Source organism: Ostrinia nubilalis, chromosome 7, assembly GCF_963855985.1.
Source record: "Ostrinia nubilalis chromosome 7, ilOstNubi1.1, whole genome shotgun sequence".
Taxonomy (NCBI): Eukaryota; Metazoa; Arthropoda; class Insecta; order Lepidoptera; family Crambidae; genus Ostrinia; species Ostrinia nubilalis.
The window spans coordinates 1,829,235-1,852,216 of record NC_087094.1 but is presented as its reverse complement, the minus strand read 5'-3'; the positions used below and the strand labels follow the sequence as shown (position 1 = coordinate 1,852,216).

At 35.8% G+C, this 22,982-nt stretch overlaps 6 protein-coding genes across 7 annotated transcripts; 3 read left to right on the top strand and 3 right to left on the bottom strand.

The window, feature by feature from the left end:
* Positions 1-2,287: 2,287 nt before the first annotated feature.
* On the bottom strand, positions 2,288-3,528 carry LOC135073530 (large ribosomal subunit protein mL64). The gene is made up of 3 exons (XM_063967711.1): positions 3,142-3,528; positions 2,711-2,946; positions 2,288-2,537 (listed from the first exon to the last, which is right to left on the bottom strand). Exons 1-3 carry the CDS (start codon positions 3,449-3,451, stop codon positions 2,340-2,342), a joined length of 744 nt encoding a protein of 247 aa, XP_063823781.1. The 5' UTR covers positions 3,452-3,528; the 3' UTR covers positions 2,288-2,339.
* Positions 3,529-7,961: 4,433 nt separating this feature from the next.
* On the top strand, positions 7,962-10,789 carry LOC135073051 (clathrin light chain). 2 transcript variants are annotated; one of them, XM_063967062.1, is made up of 6 exons: positions 7,962-8,207; positions 8,320-8,463; positions 8,531-8,642; positions 8,819-8,830; positions 9,753-9,941; positions 10,479-10,789. In XM_063967062.1, exons 1-6 carry the CDS (start codon positions 8,039-8,041, stop codon positions 10,483-10,485), a joined length of 633 nt encoding a protein of 210 aa, XP_063823132.1. In that variant the 5' UTR covers positions 7,962-8,038; the 3' UTR covers positions 10,486-10,789. The 2 variants fall into 2 exon arrangements, with proteins under 2 accessions (XP_063823132.1, XP_063823133.1); XM_063967063.1 differs by lacking the exon at positions 8,819-8,830 and having other exon boundaries at positions 7,963-8,207.
* On the bottom strand, positions 10,427-12,352 carry LOC135073050 (phosphatidylinositol N-acetylglucosaminyltransferase subunit A). The gene is made up of 2 exons (XM_063967061.1): positions 12,217-12,352; positions 10,427-12,109 (listed from the first exon to the last, which is right to left on the bottom strand). Exons 1-2 carry the CDS (start codon positions 12,223-12,225, stop codon positions 10,811-10,813), a joined length of 1,308 nt encoding a protein of 435 aa, XP_063823131.1. The 5' UTR covers positions 12,226-12,352; the 3' UTR covers positions 10,427-10,810.
* A 501-nt stretch (positions 12,353-12,853) lies between these two features.
* On the top strand, positions 12,854-16,214 carry LOC135073047 (alkylated DNA repair protein alkB homolog 8). The gene is made up of 8 exons (XM_063967058.1): positions 12,854-13,028; positions 13,114-13,354; positions 13,491-13,814; positions 14,119-14,278; positions 14,364-14,631; positions 14,947-15,102; positions 15,547-15,711; positions 15,800-16,214. Exons 1-8 carry the CDS (start codon positions 12,930-12,932, stop codon positions 16,208-16,210), a joined length of 1,824 nt encoding a protein of 607 aa, XP_063823128.1. The 5' UTR covers positions 12,854-12,929; the 3' UTR covers positions 16,211-16,214.
* A 30-nt stretch (positions 16,215-16,244) lies between these two features.
* Positions 16,245-20,001, bottom strand: LOC135073049 (TBC1 domain family member 19). The gene is given in 11 exon segments (XM_063967060.1): positions 16,245-17,163; positions 17,253-17,344; positions 17,586-17,695; positions 17,829-17,991; positions 18,070-18,207; positions 18,289-18,522; positions 18,679-18,739; positions 18,822-18,909; positions 18,997-19,226; positions 19,275-19,402; positions 19,515-20,001. Coding segments are annotated over 11 exon segments (1,602 nt in total). The 5' UTR covers positions 19,617-20,001; the 3' UTR covers positions 16,245-16,907.
* Positions 20,002-20,097: 96 nt separating this feature from the next.
* Positions 20,098-21,488, top strand: LOC135073048 (protein yippee-like 5). Its single transcript, XM_063967059.1, has 3 exons — positions 20,098-20,298; positions 20,517-20,676; positions 20,876-21,488. Exons 1-3 carry the CDS (start codon positions 20,181-20,183, stop codon positions 20,961-20,963), a joined length of 366 nt encoding a protein of 121 aa, XP_063823129.1. The 5' UTR covers positions 20,098-20,180; the 3' UTR covers positions 20,964-21,488.
* Positions 21,489-22,982: the final 1,494 nt, after the last annotated feature.

Here is a 22,982-nt window from a genome sequence, read left to right as displayed (position 1 = left end):
GTCGAAGAGAAATACTAAGGGTTCGGACAATATTTTCATTGAATAACGTTTCCGACAAAGGTTGTCAAATTGACTGACATGTTTATCGCATAGTACAGTTCACTATGAAAATTAGCTGTGGTTTGTTTCAACTACCTATTTTAAAATTTTTTGTCACTTTCTAATTGTTGAATTTTATGGAATTGGGAAAGAAGTACCGAGTTTGAAGCGTTCATGAGCAAACATTGCGGTTGAATATTCAAGTTCTGAATTTGATTATTGATGAATAATAAAATAAATCCTACTAGCTCGATTGATGGTTTCATTTAATTTATTTAAACCAGGTTACCTATAATTTTTTTCGTTAATTTATGAAAATATCAAATTAGCCCGTAATCCTGAATCCTGATACATAAAGTTAGCCTATTAATTTAACACAGGTACGACTGTACTCAGTGTTGCACTATCAAATGCAATTGACGCGCCTCTATGCCAGGGTTTTTATGTTCCTGTGGGTCTAGACAAAGTGCAAATTATAATCGCAAACCAGTCGCAAAGTGGTCGAAAAGCCCCCTTTTTTGTATGGAGTTTTGACGGATTCGATTTTCGATTCGATCAAAAAGTGCGTTTTGTCTAGGGGGGCTGGTCAGGCTATAGAATTTTGATACCGACACAGATAATACATACCGTAGTATTTTTAAAGGGGAACTATAATATTTTATATACATTTTCTGAACTATATATTTTCTGTCAGCAAAATTTATATTTGTCATCAAGTTGTACTTATCACCAAATAATTAGATCTATCGCCACGAAATATTTTCACTCTCAGATAAACAAATGTGTTCCCAGGTATGAATCACCAAATTAATGTTAATATTATTATGCGTTAAATAAAGGATGGATCACCAAAGAAATTGTAGTGCATTGATTGAATATAAAAATCGTTCTTATAATAATAGTTTAGTTACTTAAATAATAGCTTTGTCCTCAAAATGGTAGATCAGTCACCAAATAAATCGATTTTCGATCCCAAACTGCGATTCCCTTTAATTTTTTATTTTGTCACCAATACAATGGTAACATTTTATTTCAATGTTGATTATTTCACGTAAACTATGTGTTTTATTTACTATCCTGCTAGAAATTTCATCTAAATACTGCTTTTACCTGTGGGAATTAAGATCCTTGGGGGAGGCATTATATGTCCAGTAAAAAGTAGTAGGCAGATTGATTTCGTTGAAACGATGATGATGACAACTCCTGTTCTAGCGACAAAAATATGATTTATTGGTGATCACTTTAAATTAATTTTCTTCAATACTTATTAGGACAAACCTATTAAAATACATTCAAAAATATTTCTCCATGATTTTAGGTGTTTTTTCGTGGAACTGATTTTATATTGTTTGGTGACTAGATATTGGTGACAAATCTATTATTTTGGGGACAAACTCTATTATTAAGGAAACAGAAAACGACTTTAATAAAATTGGTGACAGCTTAAATCATACCCTTTTAAAGTCTGTTTTTTATGACACGCACACTTGTGAATTTGCCAATACCATTAATTTGCTACTCTAGACGAAAAGAACAAGAGAATAAAATTAGAAGAAGACGATGACCCGATTATTAGTTCCGATTGTTGCCACGTTGGACAACCTTATTTATGACATTTACAGGAGGGCGCTGCTATCAATACTTTTCGATTTTAGCAAATTAATGGTATTGGCAAATTCACAAGTGTGCGTGTCATAAAAAAACAGACTTTAAAAATACTACGGTATGTATTACCTGTGTCGGTATCAACTTTCTAACTTCTTATAAAAAATGGTGGTCATCAAGAAAATGGTGGATATCAAATTTTTCGTATCGATTTTCTCGTTAATTATTCGTCGCATTTGGTTCGTATTAATATATTTGTGAGGTACATCTCAGGTACTAAATAATGATAAATATTAGAATACCATAACTTACCTGTATCGTCCAATTTCAGCATACACCCGCCAACCTGATATCAGGTTGGCGGCTTATTTTGTAATCGTAATTGTTCCCGTCTTAGGGAAGTACAAAATAAATAACTAAAGGTACACCAAGGTACACCTCAGGTATTAATTAATCATATTTATTTTATTCATTTCTGTGATCATACACCCGCCATTCTGACGTTCACAAAATGACGGGTTTCCCTCTTTATAAAAGTACATTGTGATGAATAACAAATAACTACACCACCACCTTAGCTAACTACCTATCATTGTTTCTAATCATGCACTGCTTATTATTATCATAATAAAATCAAATCACATTTTACAATAAACTATTTATTCTACATATTACACAAATTAAATATTTATTACCTATTTTTCTAATTCTGCATTTTTCTGCTGCAACTTGGCGATCATCTGCTTTTCCTTGGCCTCTTTCCGGGCCATTTTCTCCAGTTTCTTTTGTTCCTTCTCTCGTTTCGCTAACATCTCCTGGAACCTCTCATCGCGGGGGTCTAGAGTGAAACCGAAGTGCCTTCTGACCTCATCAACGAGGCGCTCTTTCTTTACCTGTTAACAAAGAATAATAGATAATGATTAATAAAGATATTTTAAACTAATCATGATATCTCACTTTAATCAAAGTTATTGATATTTTGGGGTCACACAGTCAATGTTATTTTTGGGTACAAAGAGATGGATTTTAGAACAAAAAATAGTCAATGCAGGAGTAAACATTATACCTTGGCAGCCTGTGCATCGGCCATTTTCTTGGCCAGCTTATCTTGGAGGTCTTTCTTCCACGCTGCGACCTTCGTAATCTTGGCAGCTAATTCTTTCTCCCTCTTATCTATGACCTCCTGCTCCGCACGTCTCTTTTCTGCTGCTGCGTCCATCATCTCTTTGATAGTGAATGGGAAAGTAACAGACTCATACTCCAGTTTTTCTTGAATATCTTTCTTTGAGGGCCAGCATAGACCTGAGAATTTTATATTGAGAAATGAAGAAATTAAGGATGAACAAAGATAAAAAGATAGGTGCAGACAACAGCACATCAATCTAAATATTGGGAGTTTCTTATGTTATTGTAATAAGTGTTATTATATACAAATAGGTAATAGTTTATATACAAGGATGTCTGATGTGCTGTTGACTGTACAAGATATATACTTACTTGGATTGACTCCACTCAAGCTACCATACTTTCCATAAAGTTTCCTATGATACTTTACGGTCAAGTGGGCAAGATGTTTCGGTTCATCGTAAGGCCGGCGTTCATTTATTTGATTGAAATGTGCCGCAGATAAACGGGAAACATTGCGTTTCTTTTCGATTTCAGCTTCCCTCGCCAAAGCCTCGTCGCTATCGTCTATCAGCACTTGCTCATTCTGTTCTATCGACTCAGGTAAGTTGGTAGTAGTAGCAAAACGAATAAAGCTGTTTAATAAGTTTGGACGAAATTTATTCCTAAGGCATAAGTTCATTTTGAGGAAAATTATTTGTTTTTTGCACTCAGAAATATTTTGAATTGTTTACAAAATTTTTGAGGTTATTTTTTTGACTTTGACATAATAGACAAAGATTTAAACTTTTCGCGGATATGGCCAACGGATGTTGATCCCATGGAGGTAAAAATAATCCACACTTATGAAATCAATCAAATACTTTAGGATTCTCTGCCAATATTATTATTATTATTATTCTGTCTAATGGCTTCAATGGTGCGAATTTACAGCACACTGGTTTTGCCAATATTATACTATGTGATAAAAATCATTGGAAATCCCAAAAATATGATTTTATTAGTAATAGCGGCCGCCCGCGACTTCGTACGCGTGGATCCCGTTTTACCCCCTTCATATTACGCGGTTTACATTTTTTCATACAAATGTTTTTTCCCCGCTAACTCACGTTCCCGTGAGAATTTTGCAATATCCTGTTGTAACTAAGCTTTAAGTTTACTAAGGTACTTGCAATCTGCATGCCAAATTTCAAGCGTCTAACTTAAGCGGTTTAGATTTTTCATACAAAAGGATTCAAAGTCAAAGTCAAAATTTCTTTATTTGTTTAGACTAATAAATAGTTCTTACAAATCGTCATTTTGCTCTTAAGGAGCCTCTACATGTCTCATAATCTTTTTACCCTACCAGCGCTTCGAGACCAACATTTGGCAAGTGCTGAGAAGAAGCGCCGCAACAAACTCAGTCACCACTGTCTGCCGGTTAATATAAATAAATAGAAATAGCAGTAGTAGGTACATTCGATTCAGGAGCAGTTCACTGAATTTACCATGCATTCTTGTACAGTGTATCTTATAAGAATGGGTATACAAAATTGCGTGGTATATTAAACAAGGTAGTGACGTGCTAAGATCTAGACTTACAGATTACATACTTAAATACTAGTAGAAATGACTCGCATACATAAATTGGAATAACTTGGATTGACCAGTCCCCGAAAGCAGCGCCTGTTCACAGACATGACGAGTGAACCAGCCATCGCTTCACTCGACCATATTAGAGGGAATGTAACGACCCGCCTCACTACGCCACCACCCCAGAGACATTTTAGTGAGAATGACAATACCAAGTTATCTCTTAGAGAAAAAAAAAAACTAATAATAAAGCTAAGTAACAGTCCAGATTGAGAAGCATGACACTATAACATTTTAGAAAATTAGATTAGTTTATACATTACTTTTCATAGCACGATTTTAATTCTTTTTAGTGCGAGCATGAGAGCACCATAATCCTACTCCCAGGATGACTTATCATTAAGAAAATCTCGAGTTGTATAATAGGCTTTTTTAAGCATGTGATCTTTAACTATACCTTTAAATTTATTGTACGGTAGCTCTTTATATTTATCAGGGACTTTGTTATAAAAATGGATACCTTGTCCCATAAAGGTGGCAAACACTTTATTAAGTCTAAAGGCGGGTATAGCCAATTTATTTTTATTTCTAGTATTGATTTGGTGAATATCACTTTTCTTTTTGAATTCATTAATATTTTGTTGAATAAATAGAATACAGTTTAAGATGTATTGTGAAGCGGCCGTGAGAATGCCAATTTCTTTAAACAATTCTCTAAGGGACGCTCTTGCTTTCATTTTATACAAGTATCTTATGGCACGTTTTTGCAGAATAAATATTGTTTCAAAATCTGCAGCTTTGCCCCATAGCATGATTCCATATGACATTAGGCTATGAAAGTAGCTAAAGTAGACTAAGCGAGCTGTTGAAACATCGGTTAATGACCGTATCCTTTTTATTGCAAAAGCCGCTGAGCTGAGCTTTCCCGCCAGAGTTTCTATATGGGAGCCCCACTGGAGTTTTGAATCCAGGGTAATTCCCAGAAATACAGTAGATTCTACCAGATCGATTGCATTATTATTAAGTTCTATTTGGGTACTAACTGTTTTTACGTTAGGCAAAGAGAATTTTATACATTTTGTTTTCTTTGCATTCAGTTGTAGATTATTTGTAGTGAACCAACTTAAAACTCTTGTTAGTGCATTATTTACATCGTCAAAGTTATTTTTACTTCTATCAATATTAAAAATCAAAGATGTGTCATCAGCAAATAACACGATTTCGCAAGAGTCTTTAACAAAATATGGTAGATCATTAATGTATATAAGAAACAAGAATGGACCCAGAATGGACCCCTGCGGAACTCCCATTTTCACAGGTGACCCAGAAGACAAAACACCATTTATGTCGACTTTTTGAACTCTAAAGTTTAAATAGGATTGTATTAAATCCAAAGCCGAGTCCTTTACCCCATAATAGTGCAGTTTGCGAATTAGCGTTTGATGTTCTACGCAGTCAAAAGCTTTTGAGAGATCACAGAAGACCCCTAGTGCATTTTGAGAATTCTCCCAAGCCTCGAAGATATGTTTAAGTAGTGCAACCCCGGCATCGGTGGTGGAACGACCCTTGGTAAAACCATATTGTTCACTATGAAATAGTTTATTAGAGCCAAAGTGAATCATAAGTTGCTCCTGTATGATTTTTTCAAAAATCTTGCTCAAAGCGGGCAAGATCGAAATGGGTCTATAATTGCCAGGGTCGGTTTTGCTACCAGACTTAAATAATGGCATTAGTCTACTGTGTTTCATGAGGTCGGGGAAGATTCCCTTCTCTATGCAATTATTGAATATTATCGCTAACTGTGGGGAAATTATATCAATAATGTGTTTGACTATCTTGACAGAGATGCCCCAGATATCAGTTGTACTCTTTACATTTAAAAGATTAAAAGTTTTAGTGATATCTAATGGAGTAATATGTTTAAAAGAGAAGTGCGAGTCACAGGGTGTCACGTGGGTTTTCAATATTTCTTCAGCCTCAGAGGGAGATGACTTTAAGTTGGCAGTTGTTGCTGAAGCTATATTAACAAAAAAATTGTTAAAAGCTTCTGCTACATCTTTATCTGCAGATATCAAATTATCGTGAACTTTGAGAGAAAAGTCATTATCTCTTGGTTTTAGTTTACCAGTCTCTCGGTTGATAACATTCCAAGTTTCTTTTATTTTATTACTGGCGTTTCCTATCTTGTCCCGAATATAAAAAGACTTAGCCATGAAGCAAACTTTCTTAAAAATTTTTGAATACTTTTTCACATGCTCAAGAAAAGATATACTATTATTATACTTTTTCATGCCATAAAGCTCATATAACGTATTTCGACTTTTGTATATTCCTTTAGTAGCCCAGTCACTAAACTTAGATTTGGTATTTGGTTTTAATGGCTTTACAGTAAAAACTTTGTCATGTTCGGTTTTAATACATTCGAAAAGGTTATTGTAAAGAGCATCTGGGTCTCCCTGCACGTACGGCACTAAATGCAATTTATTTCCAAGATTATTCTTAAAACGTTCTAGACGACTAATGGTTACAGGTCTACATACGGCATTTTTGTTACTTGTATTATTAGAATTATTAAAAATAAATTCTACTTTAATACCACAGTGATCTGACGTAAGATTGTGTATGACAGCTTTTTTGTCAGGGACACAGCTAGAGAAAATATTATCTAGACAAGTAGCTGTGGTTTCCGTAATTCTAGTTGGCTCCTTAAATTGACTAAACAAATTAAATGACTTAAAAAGGGAAAGTAGTCTTACAGAATATGATGATGAGCTATCTAGTAATAGAGCGATTTTCCCGTTAATTCCCGTTCCCGTGGGAATTTCGGGAATTCCTTTCTTAGTGCACCTCTACGGTACCTAAGCTACGTCCCTTCCAAATTTTAAGTGCCTACGTTTAGTCTTTTAGGCTGTGCGTTGATATGTCAGTCAGTCATTAAAAAATGGAGTAACTTTTCCCGTTTTCCCAAAATTTCCCTTCACTACTCTGCTCCTAAGTATACTATAACCTGCCCAGGAGTATGAAGAATAATTGTACCAAGTTTCGTTAAAATCCGTCGAGTAGTTTTTGTTTCTATAAGGAACATACAGACAGACAGACAGAAAGACAGACAAAAATTTTACTGATTGCATTTTTGGCATCAGTATCGATCACTAATCACCCCCTGATAGTTATTTTGAAAATATATTTCATGTACAGAATTGACCTCTCTACAGAGCCCCGATTACGGTAGCTTTTAACGTCAACAATCCAGACACGCTTCTCGATTCTGCGATACGATTGGTCGTTCAACAGCGTACGTCAGCTGTTTTGACCAATCGTATCGCAGAATCAGAAACGCGTCTGGATTGTAGACGTTACAAAAGTTACCGTAATCGGGGCTCAGCCCCCCTAGACAAAACGCACTTTTTGATCGAATCGAAAATCGAATCCGTCAAAACTCCATACAAAAAAGGGGCTTTTCGACCACTTTTCGACTGCTTTGCGATTATAATTTGCACTTTGTCTAGACCCACTGATTTATTATAAGTATAGATAATTCTTCGTCTTCTTTTGTTAATGGCGATGAACTCGTGTGTTTTCGCCATAAATGACAGGCAACGAATTTGACAGCGTTGATCATCTTCTAGCTTTGTCTTTGGTTAATTGATTCGACTGACGTCCAATTTATATTTTCTTACTCAAAAAATAGTAAAAAATGGACGATTTTGGCGATAATTTCGTTCAGCCTGAAGTAGATCCAGCGGCGGAATTCCTGGCTCGTGAACAAAACCAGTTGGCAGGGCTCGAAGACGAACTAGAGACTAGTGCTCCGCCCCCCGTTCTCTCGTCGAACAACTCGAATGGTTTAGTGGAAGATTTTGTTGGTACGTTTCCTTGTCTTCCCATCAAACAATCCTATTAATATAGTTAATAATGGGTAACTTTTAAGAATGTGTAAATGAATACATTCTAATTGGATTTTAATTTCTTTGCCAGAGGTACCCAGTGCTGCCAGTTTCGAGGCTAATGGTCTGTTGGACGATGAACCAGCCACAGTATCCGTGTTCAAACAAGAGAGAGAGGAGCCCGAGAAGATAAGAATATGGAGGAAAGAGCAAAAGTTGCGTCTGGAAGAGAAAGGTATGACTCATCACTTTTCTGCTTGAACTCATTGTTTAGTAAATAATAATTAAATTTTTATCTTTAGATGCTGAAGAGGAAAAGAAGAAAGAAGAAATGCTGAAAGTAGCCAAAAAAGAGCTGGAAGATTGGTACAAGACTCACAATGAACAGATAGCCAAAACCAAAGCTGCTAACAGGTGTGTATTTTTTTAGATTCTAGTTATCATAGAGTGCTTCTACATTTATGTAGAGATATTTTAATATCTTAGTATTTTCTACTTGCCTACTAATTAATTTAGTAATAATAATTTAGCTCTTGCTTGCATGTTTTAATTATACACTAATGGATTTCTCTTTTCTGTCATGCTCTCAGGGAGTCTGCTAAGTGAGTAAAACTAAGGAAAAATTCTAAAAACTAACAATAATATTTTTACTGGTGCAGGAATAAATTGTGTTGTGTCAGTTTCACATTGGTTGGTATCAGATTGAAATCAATCAAAAGGTGTTTGTTTTTCATCAAAGTTCAGTGGAGAGTTAGCTTTATAATATTACTTAACCCTTTAATTGGAAAAACAAGCTCAACATTTTCACTTAACTCAAGATAAGGTCCGAAATATGGTGGCAACTGTAGATAAATTTCATTGAAAAGCATCATCCATAATAACAAATCAAGTATGACTTCCTAGTTGTGCAACTTAGCACATTACAGGTATTGCAATCACTGAATTTCCACATTTTCAACATACATTGTTAATTTTTGCAGCAGTATTAATTACTGATGAATTATGAGCCCAGTAATAATGTACAAAAGACTGTCATATTGGCCATCATGATGTTGAGACTATTAACCCCTTGGCATTAATAAAATTGGGTTGATGTCGATAAGTTTCCCATCCCATAAATAAAAGAAAAATTATAATTTGCACAATATTCCATCATCAAAGATCTTGACAATATTTGACATCCATATTCACAAACATTAGACGATTATCACACTGCACCGCGCGCCGCCGCGGTCCGCGTGATTTCATATAAAAAATCCCGCGCGCAGACGCGTTGTCAGTGTGTTGTGCAGCGCGTGTTTTCTATACAAACTGAGGTACTTGCATACAATGATTAAATCTGTCGTTCCGCGTACCGCGGCGGAGCGCGGCGCAGTGTGATAATCGCCTTACTTTGAGGCCTCACAGTGCGCGTGGACAGGGTGACACATGAACCAATCACAGAGCTCTATTCAATCATTTGTGAATAGGGGCGTAAAAACCATTCATTCTGGTGAAAGTTACTAACATACCTACACAATCTAGGAACGCGGAGAAAGCATTAGCTCGCGGCTCCGAGGGAGACGTTGAAGACGGTAACGAGTGGACCCGCGTGGCGGATCTCTGCGACTTCGGCCCGAGGCGCGGTCGCGATGTCGCCCGCCTGCGCTCCATCGTGCTGCAGCTGAAGCAGTCTGGCGTGCGACCGAAGCACCCGCCACGCACCACTAAAGTGTAAGCTAATAAATAATACACTCGGAATCAAAGAAATCGCACGCCACAATTTTGTTCTGACACTATCATGGTGCCCCACAAATATTGGTGTTTATTTGAAAGCGCAATAAATAAACTGCTTGTCGCGGGATGTGCGATTTATTTGACGCAGAGTGTATATTTTTTAACTTTAATAGCATTATTGGTAAATAATTATGGTTTTAAAATGTATAAATTAAAAACTTTATTGTACACCACAAACAAAAAAACAATAAATAAATACACAAGAGTACAATTTAAATAAATTAGTTAAATTAATCTATTTGAGTAGTGGGTGTTACTGAATTTTCACTACTTTCATGTTTCAATAAACAGAAAAGTAAGATTCAGATGAGTCTTCTTGTCTTGTTATGTGTCTCAAAACTAATTAAATAACTGAAGTACTCGGTGGGGAACATAATGTCTTGGGCATTTATTTAATAATAAAATGATAATGTACCTATTCTATTTAAAAAATGTAATTATTCTATACAGTAAAAAATAATTTTTCAATTTCAGGGCCTGAATCACAACCTCCAGAACATCAAATTTAATAAATGCAGATTATTGAAAACACTTATTCAGATAATTATCTACTTAACAATGAGAAACCAACATCGCAATATAAAAATATAATATTATTATGGAGCAATTGTTAAAGCTTGTGTATCTATCACTGGAATGTCATCCAATTCTCATGTAAACTGTTATTTATTAACTATTATATTATAAAATGTTAAATAAGTGCTACTAACTATTTGTGCAAAACTAGTTAGAGGTGTATTTTTTATTTTGATCATAGTATTATAATAAATCATTCCAAAACTTAACTTTTTAAATTTCTATTATTCCTATAACTTCAAATCCCTTGCTATATCAATATGCTTTCTTTTATGTATTCTTTCTGTTAGTTTTAATAATAAATACATAAGACTTATGACTAAAAGGAATGGCCAAACACCACCGTTGAGGTAGCACCGCAACTGCTGGCCTAAAGTTTTGTTCTTGTTTAATAAAATCCTATCATAAACTATTTCTGTTCTCCTAGATATATCCAGCCAGTTGTACATTTTTCTTACTTTTCTATTGCACTCATAGGGACATAATATTTTCCCACACTTGATGTCGTGCATAGCATTTTCAATTCCAGTGACTAGACTGCTGAGATTTGGTTCAGTCAGATAGATCATGTTTTCTGGCAACACCTCGGGTATCCCACCAACTTTAGTTGAGACAACTTTGAGTCCACAAGAAGCTGCTTCTACAATTGCCATGCAATAAGCTTCTGTTAGAGAAGTGTTTAGGAAAATGTCTCCTTTGACCAAAACATTCCTGACTTCGGAGTGTGGTAGACTTCCTAACAGTGTTACACAATGCTGGAACCCTTTTTCCCTTATCTCTTGTAGCAGCCACATCTTAGGGCCATCTCCTCCCACTATAAACCTCAAGTTAGGATATCTGGGACACATATCTGCTATCACAGCAGCCATTAGATCTACTCCTTTCCTATACACAAGCCTAGAAACAATCACTATTGTTATAAAATTTGGGTCTCTTTTGCTTGGATCAGGAGTAAATGTGTAAGCATCAACAGCATTGGGTATAACAGACACCTTATGGGCTTTCACTTTGGCTCGCAGCACAGTGTTCTCTTTGCCAGTGTGAGAGACACAAATGCAATGGTCACAATCACTCAAACAGATTTGAAGAAACTTATTAGTCAACACTGCGGACATATCTGCAAATCCGAATAGACTGTGATCGGTAAATACTGTTTTTAATCCCATCAATTTTCCGATTATACATATTTCATGACCCATTGTGCTAAAAGCAGAGTGTGCATGAACTATTTCAACACACTCTCTTATTAAAACATATCTAACTAGTGGTATGTTACATATCAGAGTAGGCAGGGCACACTGGTTATACATCACAGTTATTGGCAAGTAATAGACCTTCAAACCAGCAGTTAAATACCGAACACCCACTCTTTTTCCGTAAGAATGCGTCACAACAATAACTTTATGGCCTCTTTTGATAAGGCATTGAGATAAGTTAAAAATGTGCTCCTCAACACCACCAGTGTTTGGGAAGAAGAAATCGGAGGCCATGCAGATAACATGTCTTTTTTTCTTCCTTTTCGTCTGTTCCTGAAAATTAATCAAAGTTTAGCCCTGTTTATTTAAGTTGCAGTAACTACAAGTAAAAAAGTTAATAGTACTTAGGAGCACTGAGGCAATAGACAAAAATTACATACACCCTGCATATTGCTCTTCCAATTGTTTCGTGCCAATAGTTAAATATGTTACGAACAGTAATTATTTACATTTTCAAGCAAATCAAATAAAATGTATCAGCAACAAAGCGAATAACCTGAAAAACTGACTTTGACAGTTCAGAACTAAGTCAGAAAGTGACCAAGTGCATTTATAGGGGCTGTTAACTTTTTCAAATTCGTAGAAACATTTTCATATTAGAAAAAAACACTATCATGTTCATGAGTGCTTTGATTTCATTGTCGAGTTGTACGATTTAATTTAAGTCGTGTAACGGTTTCCCAACGTCACGCAACCGATTGGGTCTTGAGTTCTTATTCGGTGGCTCTTGATTCTTGAATTGAATTAACTCCTCTTTCTGGTGCAGTCGGGTAATACAATTGCTTTTTGCAAATAATTGTTTTTTTATAACCCGATTTAACCAAATGAATGTCTAAAAACAATTACAATAAATGCTACAACTTTTAATAAGTTTTAGCACGGAACAGCCTCTAAAAATGCAGTCATCTGTCAAATTTAAATACTTATTCAAAATACGCCTTAAACCAACGACATAACGTCCTAAATTGTATGTACACATACAATTTTAGTTGTGAGTGATATGTGATCATATGTGATATTTTTTAGGTTAGAAATTGATAAAAAAAAGTCTTGATTGAAGTTCTGCGTGAAAAAAATCAAAGTAAATAAAATAATGGACGAAGATAAAAAGAAAACTGAAAGAAAAATAAAAAGATTTGCTGCTCGTTTCAAGAGTTCTAGACAAATAAATTGCACAGAAAACCCTGGACCCGTAAGTTTCCGCAATGTTTATTTACATTTTTACATTGTGGTACAGTGTGGCTTTAATTATATCGGTAAATATTGTACAATTTCAGCATATAATATTGTGTAATGCTGGCCAAGCAACAGGGTTGGAGAAAAGTGCAATAACAAGCTTGATAGCTAACTTAAAAAGTGATATTGAACTCCCAAAGTTCATAGCAGAGAAAGGAGAGACGCATTCATTTCTCGCCTTCAACTCTATTGAGAGTGCAGTATTATTCCACAACACGTACAATGGCAAAGCGAAAATAGATACTAATGGGATACCACTGTATATGAGTTATGTTGAGAATGGTAAGTAACATTTTTTTACTCCATATGTTAGCAGTACAGACAGCAAAATTTATGGTAAATACTGCCCAGTATTATTATATAAAATAAACTTTTTATCTTAATAAACATTAATTGTTACCAATATGTCCAATTTCAGTTCCAAATACCGAGATAATCTGTTCTCATGAAAATCCAAAAGGTTTGATCTTATTAAATGACTTTATAACAATAGAAGAGGAGAAAACATTCTTGAAAATATTTGATTGGGACGAGAACATTGATTCAAGTACCCTAAAGAACCGGCAAGTAAAGCATTATGGCTACGAATTTAGATATGGGACCAATGATGTTGACTTAAGCTCTCCGTTAATTGAGAAGATTCCGGAAGAATGTGACGTATTGTGGAGGAGGCTGAGGAAACATGGAATTGATGTGGGCATCCCCAATCAACTGACGGTCAACAAGTATGCACCTGGTCATGGTACTTATAAAATATTTACATCATTATCAAGCTTTTTAGGAATTCTATTGGCTCAGAAGGACAGAGATAGGTGTTAGTACGTTTGTTACAGCCAAATGACGTCCACTGCTGGACAAAGGCCTCCACCAAGGCTTTCCATAACGACTGGTCCTGCACTGCCTGCATCCAGATTCTTCTCTAGGATATAGGAGATAGGTGTATAATGATGATATTACAATATTAATCAAATAGGGCCTTATTTCTCTTGCTAACAATGCAGCACAATATTTTTCTAGTATTACATTATTTTCATTTACTTTTTCAGGGATACCATCACATGTAGACAAACACAGTCCATTTTGCGATACAATTTTGTCACTGTCCCTTGGCTCTTCAGTAGTTATGGACTGGAAACACCCTACAGGCAAATATGTGCCTGTTTTAGTTGAAAGGAGATCTATGCTAGTGATGCAAGATGAAGCTAGGTATGCATGTCGGATATAATCACGATTTTATTGAATATTTTTGCTTTGGGTTTACTGAAAGATGAATTATAAAATTTAACTTCAGGTATGATTGGCAGCATGGCATCCAATCCAGAACATGGGATCCTGTCATTGAGAACCGTACAGTAACTTCTGATGGTACACAAAAAGTGGTTAAAGTCATCACAAACGACACGCAAGCGCGCCAAACGAGGATATCGCTGACTTTCCGGTGGACTAGGAGTGGCCCTTGTGAATGTAAATATAAGACGTTGTGTGATAGTGTAGAGAAAGGGTCTGAAAATATTGAGGATGAGGTGGCCTCAAATCTAGAAGAGTTGCATGTTCATCAGGTAAGAACTCTTCAATCCCTCTATCTAATACTGATACTTAGGCAAATGTATTTCTTGCTATAGTCTGGTCGCCGAGCACTTATAATTTTGTCCAATGACCCCAAGCTACCCATCCTTATCGCTCGCGTAATTATATTGCTGTCGCGACTGTGCGACGGGCGCCCGCAGTGAGTGTGTGCTCGGAGACCGGGCTTTAGTAACAAGCCTTGTAAACTGTAAAGACTTTTACTAACAACAACATTTAACTTTTCTTATTAACTTATTGTATTGTAAGATAAACGACAAATTAAACTTACGAACGCTAAATATTTGTAGGTATACGAACAAATAGCGGGCCACTTCAGTACTACGCGACACAAGCCGTGGCCTAAAGTGGTAGAGTTTATGGCGCGCGTGCCATCCGGCGCTATCGTGCTCGATCTGGGAGCAGGCAATGGGAAAAATATACTGAAGAGAGATGACATTTTGCAAGTAAGTTTATTGTTTGAGCTAAATATGAAACCTGCTACGTTATGCTTAGGATGTTTACCTACATCCTAAGCATAACGTAGCAGGTTTAATCGGTATAGGTATCGGTAAGGCATCAATTTATAAAAATAAATACTTATTATTGATTGATTATGATAACATAATTAATGCAAATTAAGTATTGCATGTTTGGTGCATTTGAGAAAGTTGACAGATTATTGAGTGTAACCTAGGTACACTTAATCATAAGTAGTTGAGGAATAAATACGTGTTTTTGAAAGTCCTATACAATATCGTTCATTATAAACTAAATTTCACTAGAATTCATGAGTCTTACATCAAATTAAATAAAGGACTTCATCAGGGAGCAGTCTTAAGACCAGTGTCGTTTTTTGGTTGTAAGTTTATGACAGTAATCATTATAAAGTTGAATGTTTATTTTATCAGATAGCCGGCGAGCGCAGCAGTGGCCTTCTATCAGAATGCAAGACGCACATACAAAGTATCGCTGGTGCAGATTGCGTGCGGCTGGATTTGTTGAACACGAATTTAGCCGATGCGTGTGCTGACGTTATCATCTGCATTGCTGTGATACACCATTTCAGCAGTAAGGTTGGTATATTGATAGTTAGACGATCTCACGTGATAAGTAAATAACCATTTTTTTCTGATGTCATTTAAAACGTGAATCAAATTTTAGGCCAGAAGATTGCAAGCCATTTCGACAATATGCCGTCTGCTTCGGCCTGAAGGACGGGCGTTGATCACTGTCTGGGCAAAAGACCAGACTAAATCAAACTATCTGTGCAAGAATAAAAGCCAAGAGCCCACGGAAGAACAACGAATGACCGTCGGAGGGGTGAACCTCCCGGTCCACGAAAACAGAACCCAGTTCAAACATAACGATTTGTTAGTCCCGTGGAAACTTCGACAAATTAAAGAAAACAAACTATCAAATCAACCCGAAAACACCCTTTTACGGTATTATCATGTCTTCGAAGAAGGTGAGCTTGATAATCTTTGTAAAGAACTTCCATTGGAAGTAGAAAAAAGTTTCTATGAAGAGGGAAACTGGTGTGTGGTATGTAAAAAAATAAACGTTTCAACGTAACATATTTGTACTTTATTTTTCACTAATTAAAAAATACAACTCTACAAAAAAAAGGCTATAAAAACACTATACAAAACAATATGGATAACAATAAATTGTTATGGCTTGCGCATACGCGATGGGGATAACTGAAATAATTTTATGAAATTCTATTATGTTTAAATTGTAGACTTTATCGCATACAAAAATACTTCTCGTACACTACATAATATTGAGTAGGTAATCTAAATATTTTTGTTGATTATTATTTATATTATTTTTTGCCTCCGCTATTTTCTATATTCCATTTTTTTCTGTGTCTCTTTTTACACTCACACAGTCAATATTTTAATATAGCAACTAACGCAAAGTGATTGAACTTTAAAAAGTTATAGATAGTTTATTAAATGGCGTAGGTAAACATTTATCATGGTCCTTCGAGTCGGATGCTTACGAACAAAAATTTGGTTCAACATAACAATGAAAGAGAAATAAATATGGAAAAACATTAACAATAAATTCATATTCATTCATGAAAAAAACGATCACTCTAACAAAAAACATTAAGGATACAAATCCTTCCTTGATTAAAAATCCAGCTCAATGCTATTAGCCGAGCCTATCCTAAAATCGACGTTTTATTTCGAGACTCTTAGTTTAAAACCAATTAAGTAGTTGATACGATTATTTGCTTAAGGGTCACGCTTGCGCTAAGCATCTACCCTTTCATCAGCGCCAGTTGCAGAAGTGGTATCACCGAAACCGTGGACAAGTCTGCTAGTACCGCGTCGACATTTTGCAATGTGTTCACTTGGAATATATTCTCTTTCCTGAAGCTCAGTATAGACAGGGCTAAAAGAGGCAGGATCTCGAGGCAGTCGTATCCCAGTATGGCGTCCCATAGAAGGAGGAGTTGGTCAGGCGGCAGGTGCCCACTGAAAGCCCTCATCAACCACTTGAAGACCACTCTGATTCTGGAAGAATTAAAGGGTGAGTTTTACTATGTCCTGCATATGATATTTCAAAAATAAGTATAATGACGTCATCGACATAAATAACTTACGGATTAATGTTTATATTTCTGAAGTGTATCCACAGGAGAGGCTCGTTAGCTTCTAGTAACCTTTCATACAGTAAACAAAGAGAAACTATACCCTGAAATTGGAAATATTTGGTGATAAATCAATTTTAAATCTACACTCGCGAGCAAAAATATGGAATCACCCTATTTATGGTGATAATATAAACTTTAAATTGATACCATAGATACATACAATACATACATAGTCATTCAGTTCTTAAGACCGCTCGGAACACAAAGGGGTGATTCCATACTTTTGCTCGTAAGTATATTTTATCGACTTGCGTAGGTATTTACTATTTAGGTATTCTTTACCTGTGGATGCGTCGAAATATAGTGCAATCTATGCCAATATCGTATGTAAAAAGCTCGAAACGTGTAGTATAGCTGCACCGGGTCGTCGTACAGGTAACAAAAAGGTGTTGCTGAAAAAAATGTTGCAATTAATCAATAAACCAATAAAATAGACAAGAGAAGTTGCAGACCTGTCGAGTTAGAGACTAAAAACTGGAGGAAAATGATCACGTCATGATCATGAAATAAAAAGAAAACTCGTACCATACATGGTGAATCCATGAAAAGGGATGATCCCGCTTGGCGGAAAAACAGTGACGCTTTCCGCGGACGTCTGCTTGCCCTTGATAGTGACTGTAAGAGGGTTGCCAATGCTGCCCTTGAGATGTTGCATGACTTCGCAATCGCGCGAAAAACATAACATCACCTGTTGAACCAGAGTCAATTTATATTCGGCATCGTGATATGAACTTACAGGATTTCAATCATTTTTCTTTTGATTTACCTGGTACAAAAGGTCTTCAAATACAAAATACTGGTCATCGTTAGATGCAGTCAGCTGCACGTCCTTGAATATTAACTTGTCTATCATAAGGTCAACGTCCAACACACTCTTCTTCAGTTGCGCAAAATATGCTATTTGCTAAAACGAAAGAAATCGTCAAGATAGAGTTACGCTTTCTTATACTATTTCCAATTGATATTGAAGCAAACGGTCCTTTACCTGTGACTTCACCTCAGCTCCCAGCACTTGTGACCAGAGCTTGGCTCGTAAGCATTGTGGGCTGCCTTTTTTCAAGTACTCCTGGATGACAGGCGCGTAGCCCAACGCGGCCACTCTATCCCCCAAGCCGATACGTTCGGCCTCCAGCGTCGCAAACCCAGGCACGGAACTCGGCATGTTAGGGTTCACTCCGAGGAGAGGCTCCCCGTTAAACCACTCTAAATAGACCTTGCGCTAGTTGTGTAATGGTTAATGGTTAGATTACTTGGGTTTATAGATTATTGGTCCTTAGAGGCAGATACCGCACAGCACTTGTATGATTTATGCTACTATCCGGCTCGAAGGACCAATGTGTTGATGTGATCTAAAGAATACCTAAATCGCCCTTACCAATTGATCTAATGTTTTCACTTGCAGTGGTAAATGTGCAAACTCCCATTTTGGCTCATCACTGAAATGTTTCAAATAACGTTTTTAGGTTTTGCAATTTCTGATATTTTTTTATGGAGTAACTCCAAGTATAACGTACTTACTCTCTTGTAAATGGCACATAGCCGGATAACGTTAGTAAAACTTCTAAAAAGTCTTTCGGAGCATACACTGGCCTGTATTTTGTTAAATCTGTAATAAAACGTTTTACTTTCTAAGTAGTTGTGGGATCCTTTTCAGGTGAGCAGTTAATAAACATAGTTCTATTTACTTATTTACCTAAATTGTAGGTACTTAGTTCGTTCCACTTTTCCGCGAGCTCCTCCTGCTCACTCTGGGATCGTATCTTCGCTAACGATGTCTCCAGGTCGGAGCACATCGAGTTCAGAGATTTATGTATCCTCTTCTCCCATTGTGCACTCGCTTTCAAAAGAGAAGTTAATGGATCTAGCTAAATGAGTGATGGCAAATTAGAAGATTTATTCAAGAGTTTTTAGACGTGGCTATTCCTAAATTTCAAAAAAGGTAGAAAGAAATGTTTAGGACTTACATTTTGCTTACTTTGCGTTCTCACCCAATGAAATACTGTGTTTCTAAGCTTGGTATCTAAACCTTTTTCTTTCATGGCTTGCTGTAGCGTCTGCTTAAAGTCCTCTTTCTTTACGTTTGGCGAAGAGACTAGTTTCTGTGTAAAATGTTTCGTATTATTGAACCAGCGTTTATGTAAGCACGCACCTTTCTTTGGGATAGTTTATAGCATAATCATGTCAGGTAACAAACAGCCTGGTAGTACTTGCCTGAACATCGCTGTAGAATGATTTGTATATGGATAGGTTTTTAATTTCTTCGGCTAATTTAAGAGCTGTGTGGTGTATGGCTTCTTCTTTTATTGCATCCATGTCTATTAGGTAACAAATAATAATCTAATATAATTTTGTAAAATAAAGTAACAGACATGAGTGTGTTTACTTTTTTTGAGAAATCATACTTCAAAATTGAAAGAAATTGTGTTACTTTGGTAACCGTTAAACAATATTATTAGTTGCATAACAAGGCCAAACAAGGCTGGGTCTTTCGTTAGATCTTGATCTCATAATATCATAAAACTTAGTTCTAATTATTTTGATAAAATTAAGTCAATTCGTCGGTAAGCCATTTGTGGGTAGGGTAGGTAACCAATTACCTTTGGCAAATAATAAATTTCCAATCATTTAAATTTTACAAAAAAAATACAATTGCGGATGTGACCTTGTTCCTTTTAATTGTTATTTACGTTTTTATTGAAAATTTCCTACATTTTATATAAGAAATGTCATGTATCATTTCACCATAGCAGTAAAGATGTCAAAAAAATAAATGGAATGGAACAGCAATATTAAACGTCAGCCATCTGTCAGTTTCATCAGCTGTTATTCGTGTCCGTGTTGTGGTTTCGTGTTTTGGAAACAAAGGAATTGTTGAAAATGGGCAAAATTTTCCTTGATCATATTGGTGGAACTCGTTTGTTTTCCTGTGCATCGTGTGATGTTAATCTAACCAATCGTTCTGAACTAATTAGCACACGATTTACGGGAGCTACAGGTACTTTTGTTGTGTATAATACGTAGTGTCGTAAGACCTCCCCACCAGCCCCACTACAACTTGCGTCTTTATTTCGTTCTAACTTCTACGAGACCGTTCAGGCTAAAGTTCGCGAAACTTCTTTAAGATTCAGATTAGTTCAATCTCGTGGCAATAATATTACTTTCTCTTTACCTTATTCCTGGATCGCTTTGTTGTATGAATTTTATTGTTTCCAGGTCGTGCTTTCTTATTCCACAAAGTGGTGAACCTGATCTACTCCGAGGTACAGGACCGAGTGATGCTGACTGGTCGGCATATGGTCCGCGATGTGTCCTGTAAAAATTGCGCTACTAAGCTCGGCTGGGTCTATGAGTTTGCTACTGAAGAAAATCAAAGGTAAAGAAATTAAACTGAAAAAGAAAATGTTACCTACATAATAATGAAGCAGCAATAATTCAAAATTGATATGATGTGATAGTACATATTTGTAATGAAGAGTAATTCCTTTCCCTTATAATAAGTTACTCTTGTAAAACTAATATCTATAAAATATGCTTAATGTGTTAATTAATATAAAAACCTTTTAATTTTGCAGATACAAAGAAGGAAGAGTCATCTTGGAGAGAGCCCTCGTGACGGAAACCGATGGCATTGAAGAGATCCAGGTCAATAACGATGATTAATATTTATTAGCGATAGTTTTCACTAATATTATTAATAATATTTGATAGTAGTTGTTATGTTAATTTTAATCAATGTGTGAGTGTTAGATACTAGTACTATATCCCAGAAGTTACCTACAACTGTTAGTGATCTGAGAATTTCTGTTTTGTATCGTTAGGTTCATAGGACCCATCCAAAGTCTAACTCATTTCTGTTTAAAGATGTAATAATAACAAATAGTATTTACTTAGAACTACTGGGATATTATCTTTTATTAATCAATCTTTTATTGTTGATACCTTAAACTTTTATGAACCTACTTATTAAAAATTATTTTGTAACTTTAGTACTAGATCCTTATTTACAAAGATAATATAACTGTCAAGCTGTGGTGGGCTTTTGTCAAAGCTTGATTTGTATTACTGTGATAACTTGGTCATTTATTGTAAAGCAATATTTTGGTATTGAAAAACAATTTCACTGCCCTTCAAATGTTATTTCAAATTATCTGCTTTATTGATAAATAAATAAAATCTTTTAAACTACTCTTTTCGTTTCTTTTGTCACTACACCTCCTTTTTTATACAGGGTGTTTACTCCCGTTTCAGCCACATAGTCTGAGTTCATACATGACAGTGTAGGCGCGGAGAGCATTGAGTTAGGAGCACACTGATATCGAAAAAGAAACACCGCCATTAATAACCAAGACGAATGCATCTAAAAATGATAGTTTAAGACTTAAGTGAACTATAAGTTGCTTAATATGTGAACTGTAATTAAATAATACTGCAGTTTAAATAGGTATCACATTTTATTCATTATTATATAATAACACAACATATATCTTTAGCAGATAACATAAATTTCTTCTCTCTAATATTCATGCAATTACTTAAGCTCAGCTTTACAAATTGGAATAAAGTTTAAATAAAATGCCAACAAAGTAAAACATTTCAGGTGGTTCTCAAACAGTGGTGACTTCTAAAAAAAAATTAGTAAACTTATATTTTAGTTTTTAGCGTTACCTTGGTAACGTAATTAATACAGGGTGTTGGGTAAATCGTTATGAAGCCGACACTAACATAAATGCATATTAGTATAGTGAAGTTAGATATTTGATATCATTTCATTTATCATTAATTCTTACTTTACAAATATGCATTTAAGTTACATAGGCTAGTGTCGGCTTGATATACCATTTACCTAGCACCGGTATTTCCAGCCTACTAAATAGGCAAGGACCTTGATACACAATTTTGAAAAGAAACTTGGGAGGACGATTTTGATAAATACACTACATTTTTTTAATCACTGAAGCATAGACTGAAGTTTTTGTTAAAAGTTTAAATTACCAAAAAATTGTGGTGGCGTCTGTACCTACAAAATTATGCAACTGCTCAATTACCAATTTTACAAGTAACATTACATTATAGACACTATTATTGCAGAGTGAATTGTGGGCATTGTGGCTAAAGCTGTATCGTTCCAGGGAATTTACCCGGTAATATTCCCAAATTTCCCGAAATGTCCACATTTAGGAGTATTATTGGGGAATTCCACCGAACTAGCGATTGTTCCCGGAATGGATCAACTTTAATTTTATTGTGGATTATGGACCTTCATTTGGAGTTTCAATTTATATGAAACAATCACGGAATGAGGGCTATCGTTTTTATACTTAACAGTTGGCACCCCTGGCGATTGACAGGACCTTACTCTACAGTGGCGCCATCTTGATGAGTGCAATTGCGATAGTCCTCCTACCACTTTAGCGCTCACCAGTTGGTGCCACTGTCTTCGCTACTAGCAAGTGACAGGACCTTACTCTACAGTGGCGCTAACTGGTGAGCGCTAAAATGATAGCCCTCATTGAATTAAAGCCACAGTAAGGATGCTGCCATTTGTTGGTCGGCTGCCCACTCGACTACGGCAAGTGTTCGACCCAAAAACCAATTTATAATTCTTTACAAAACGATTAAAATACGCGGTACAATGATATTTATAAAAATGGTCCAAAATATCTTTTTAAATTTCATCAA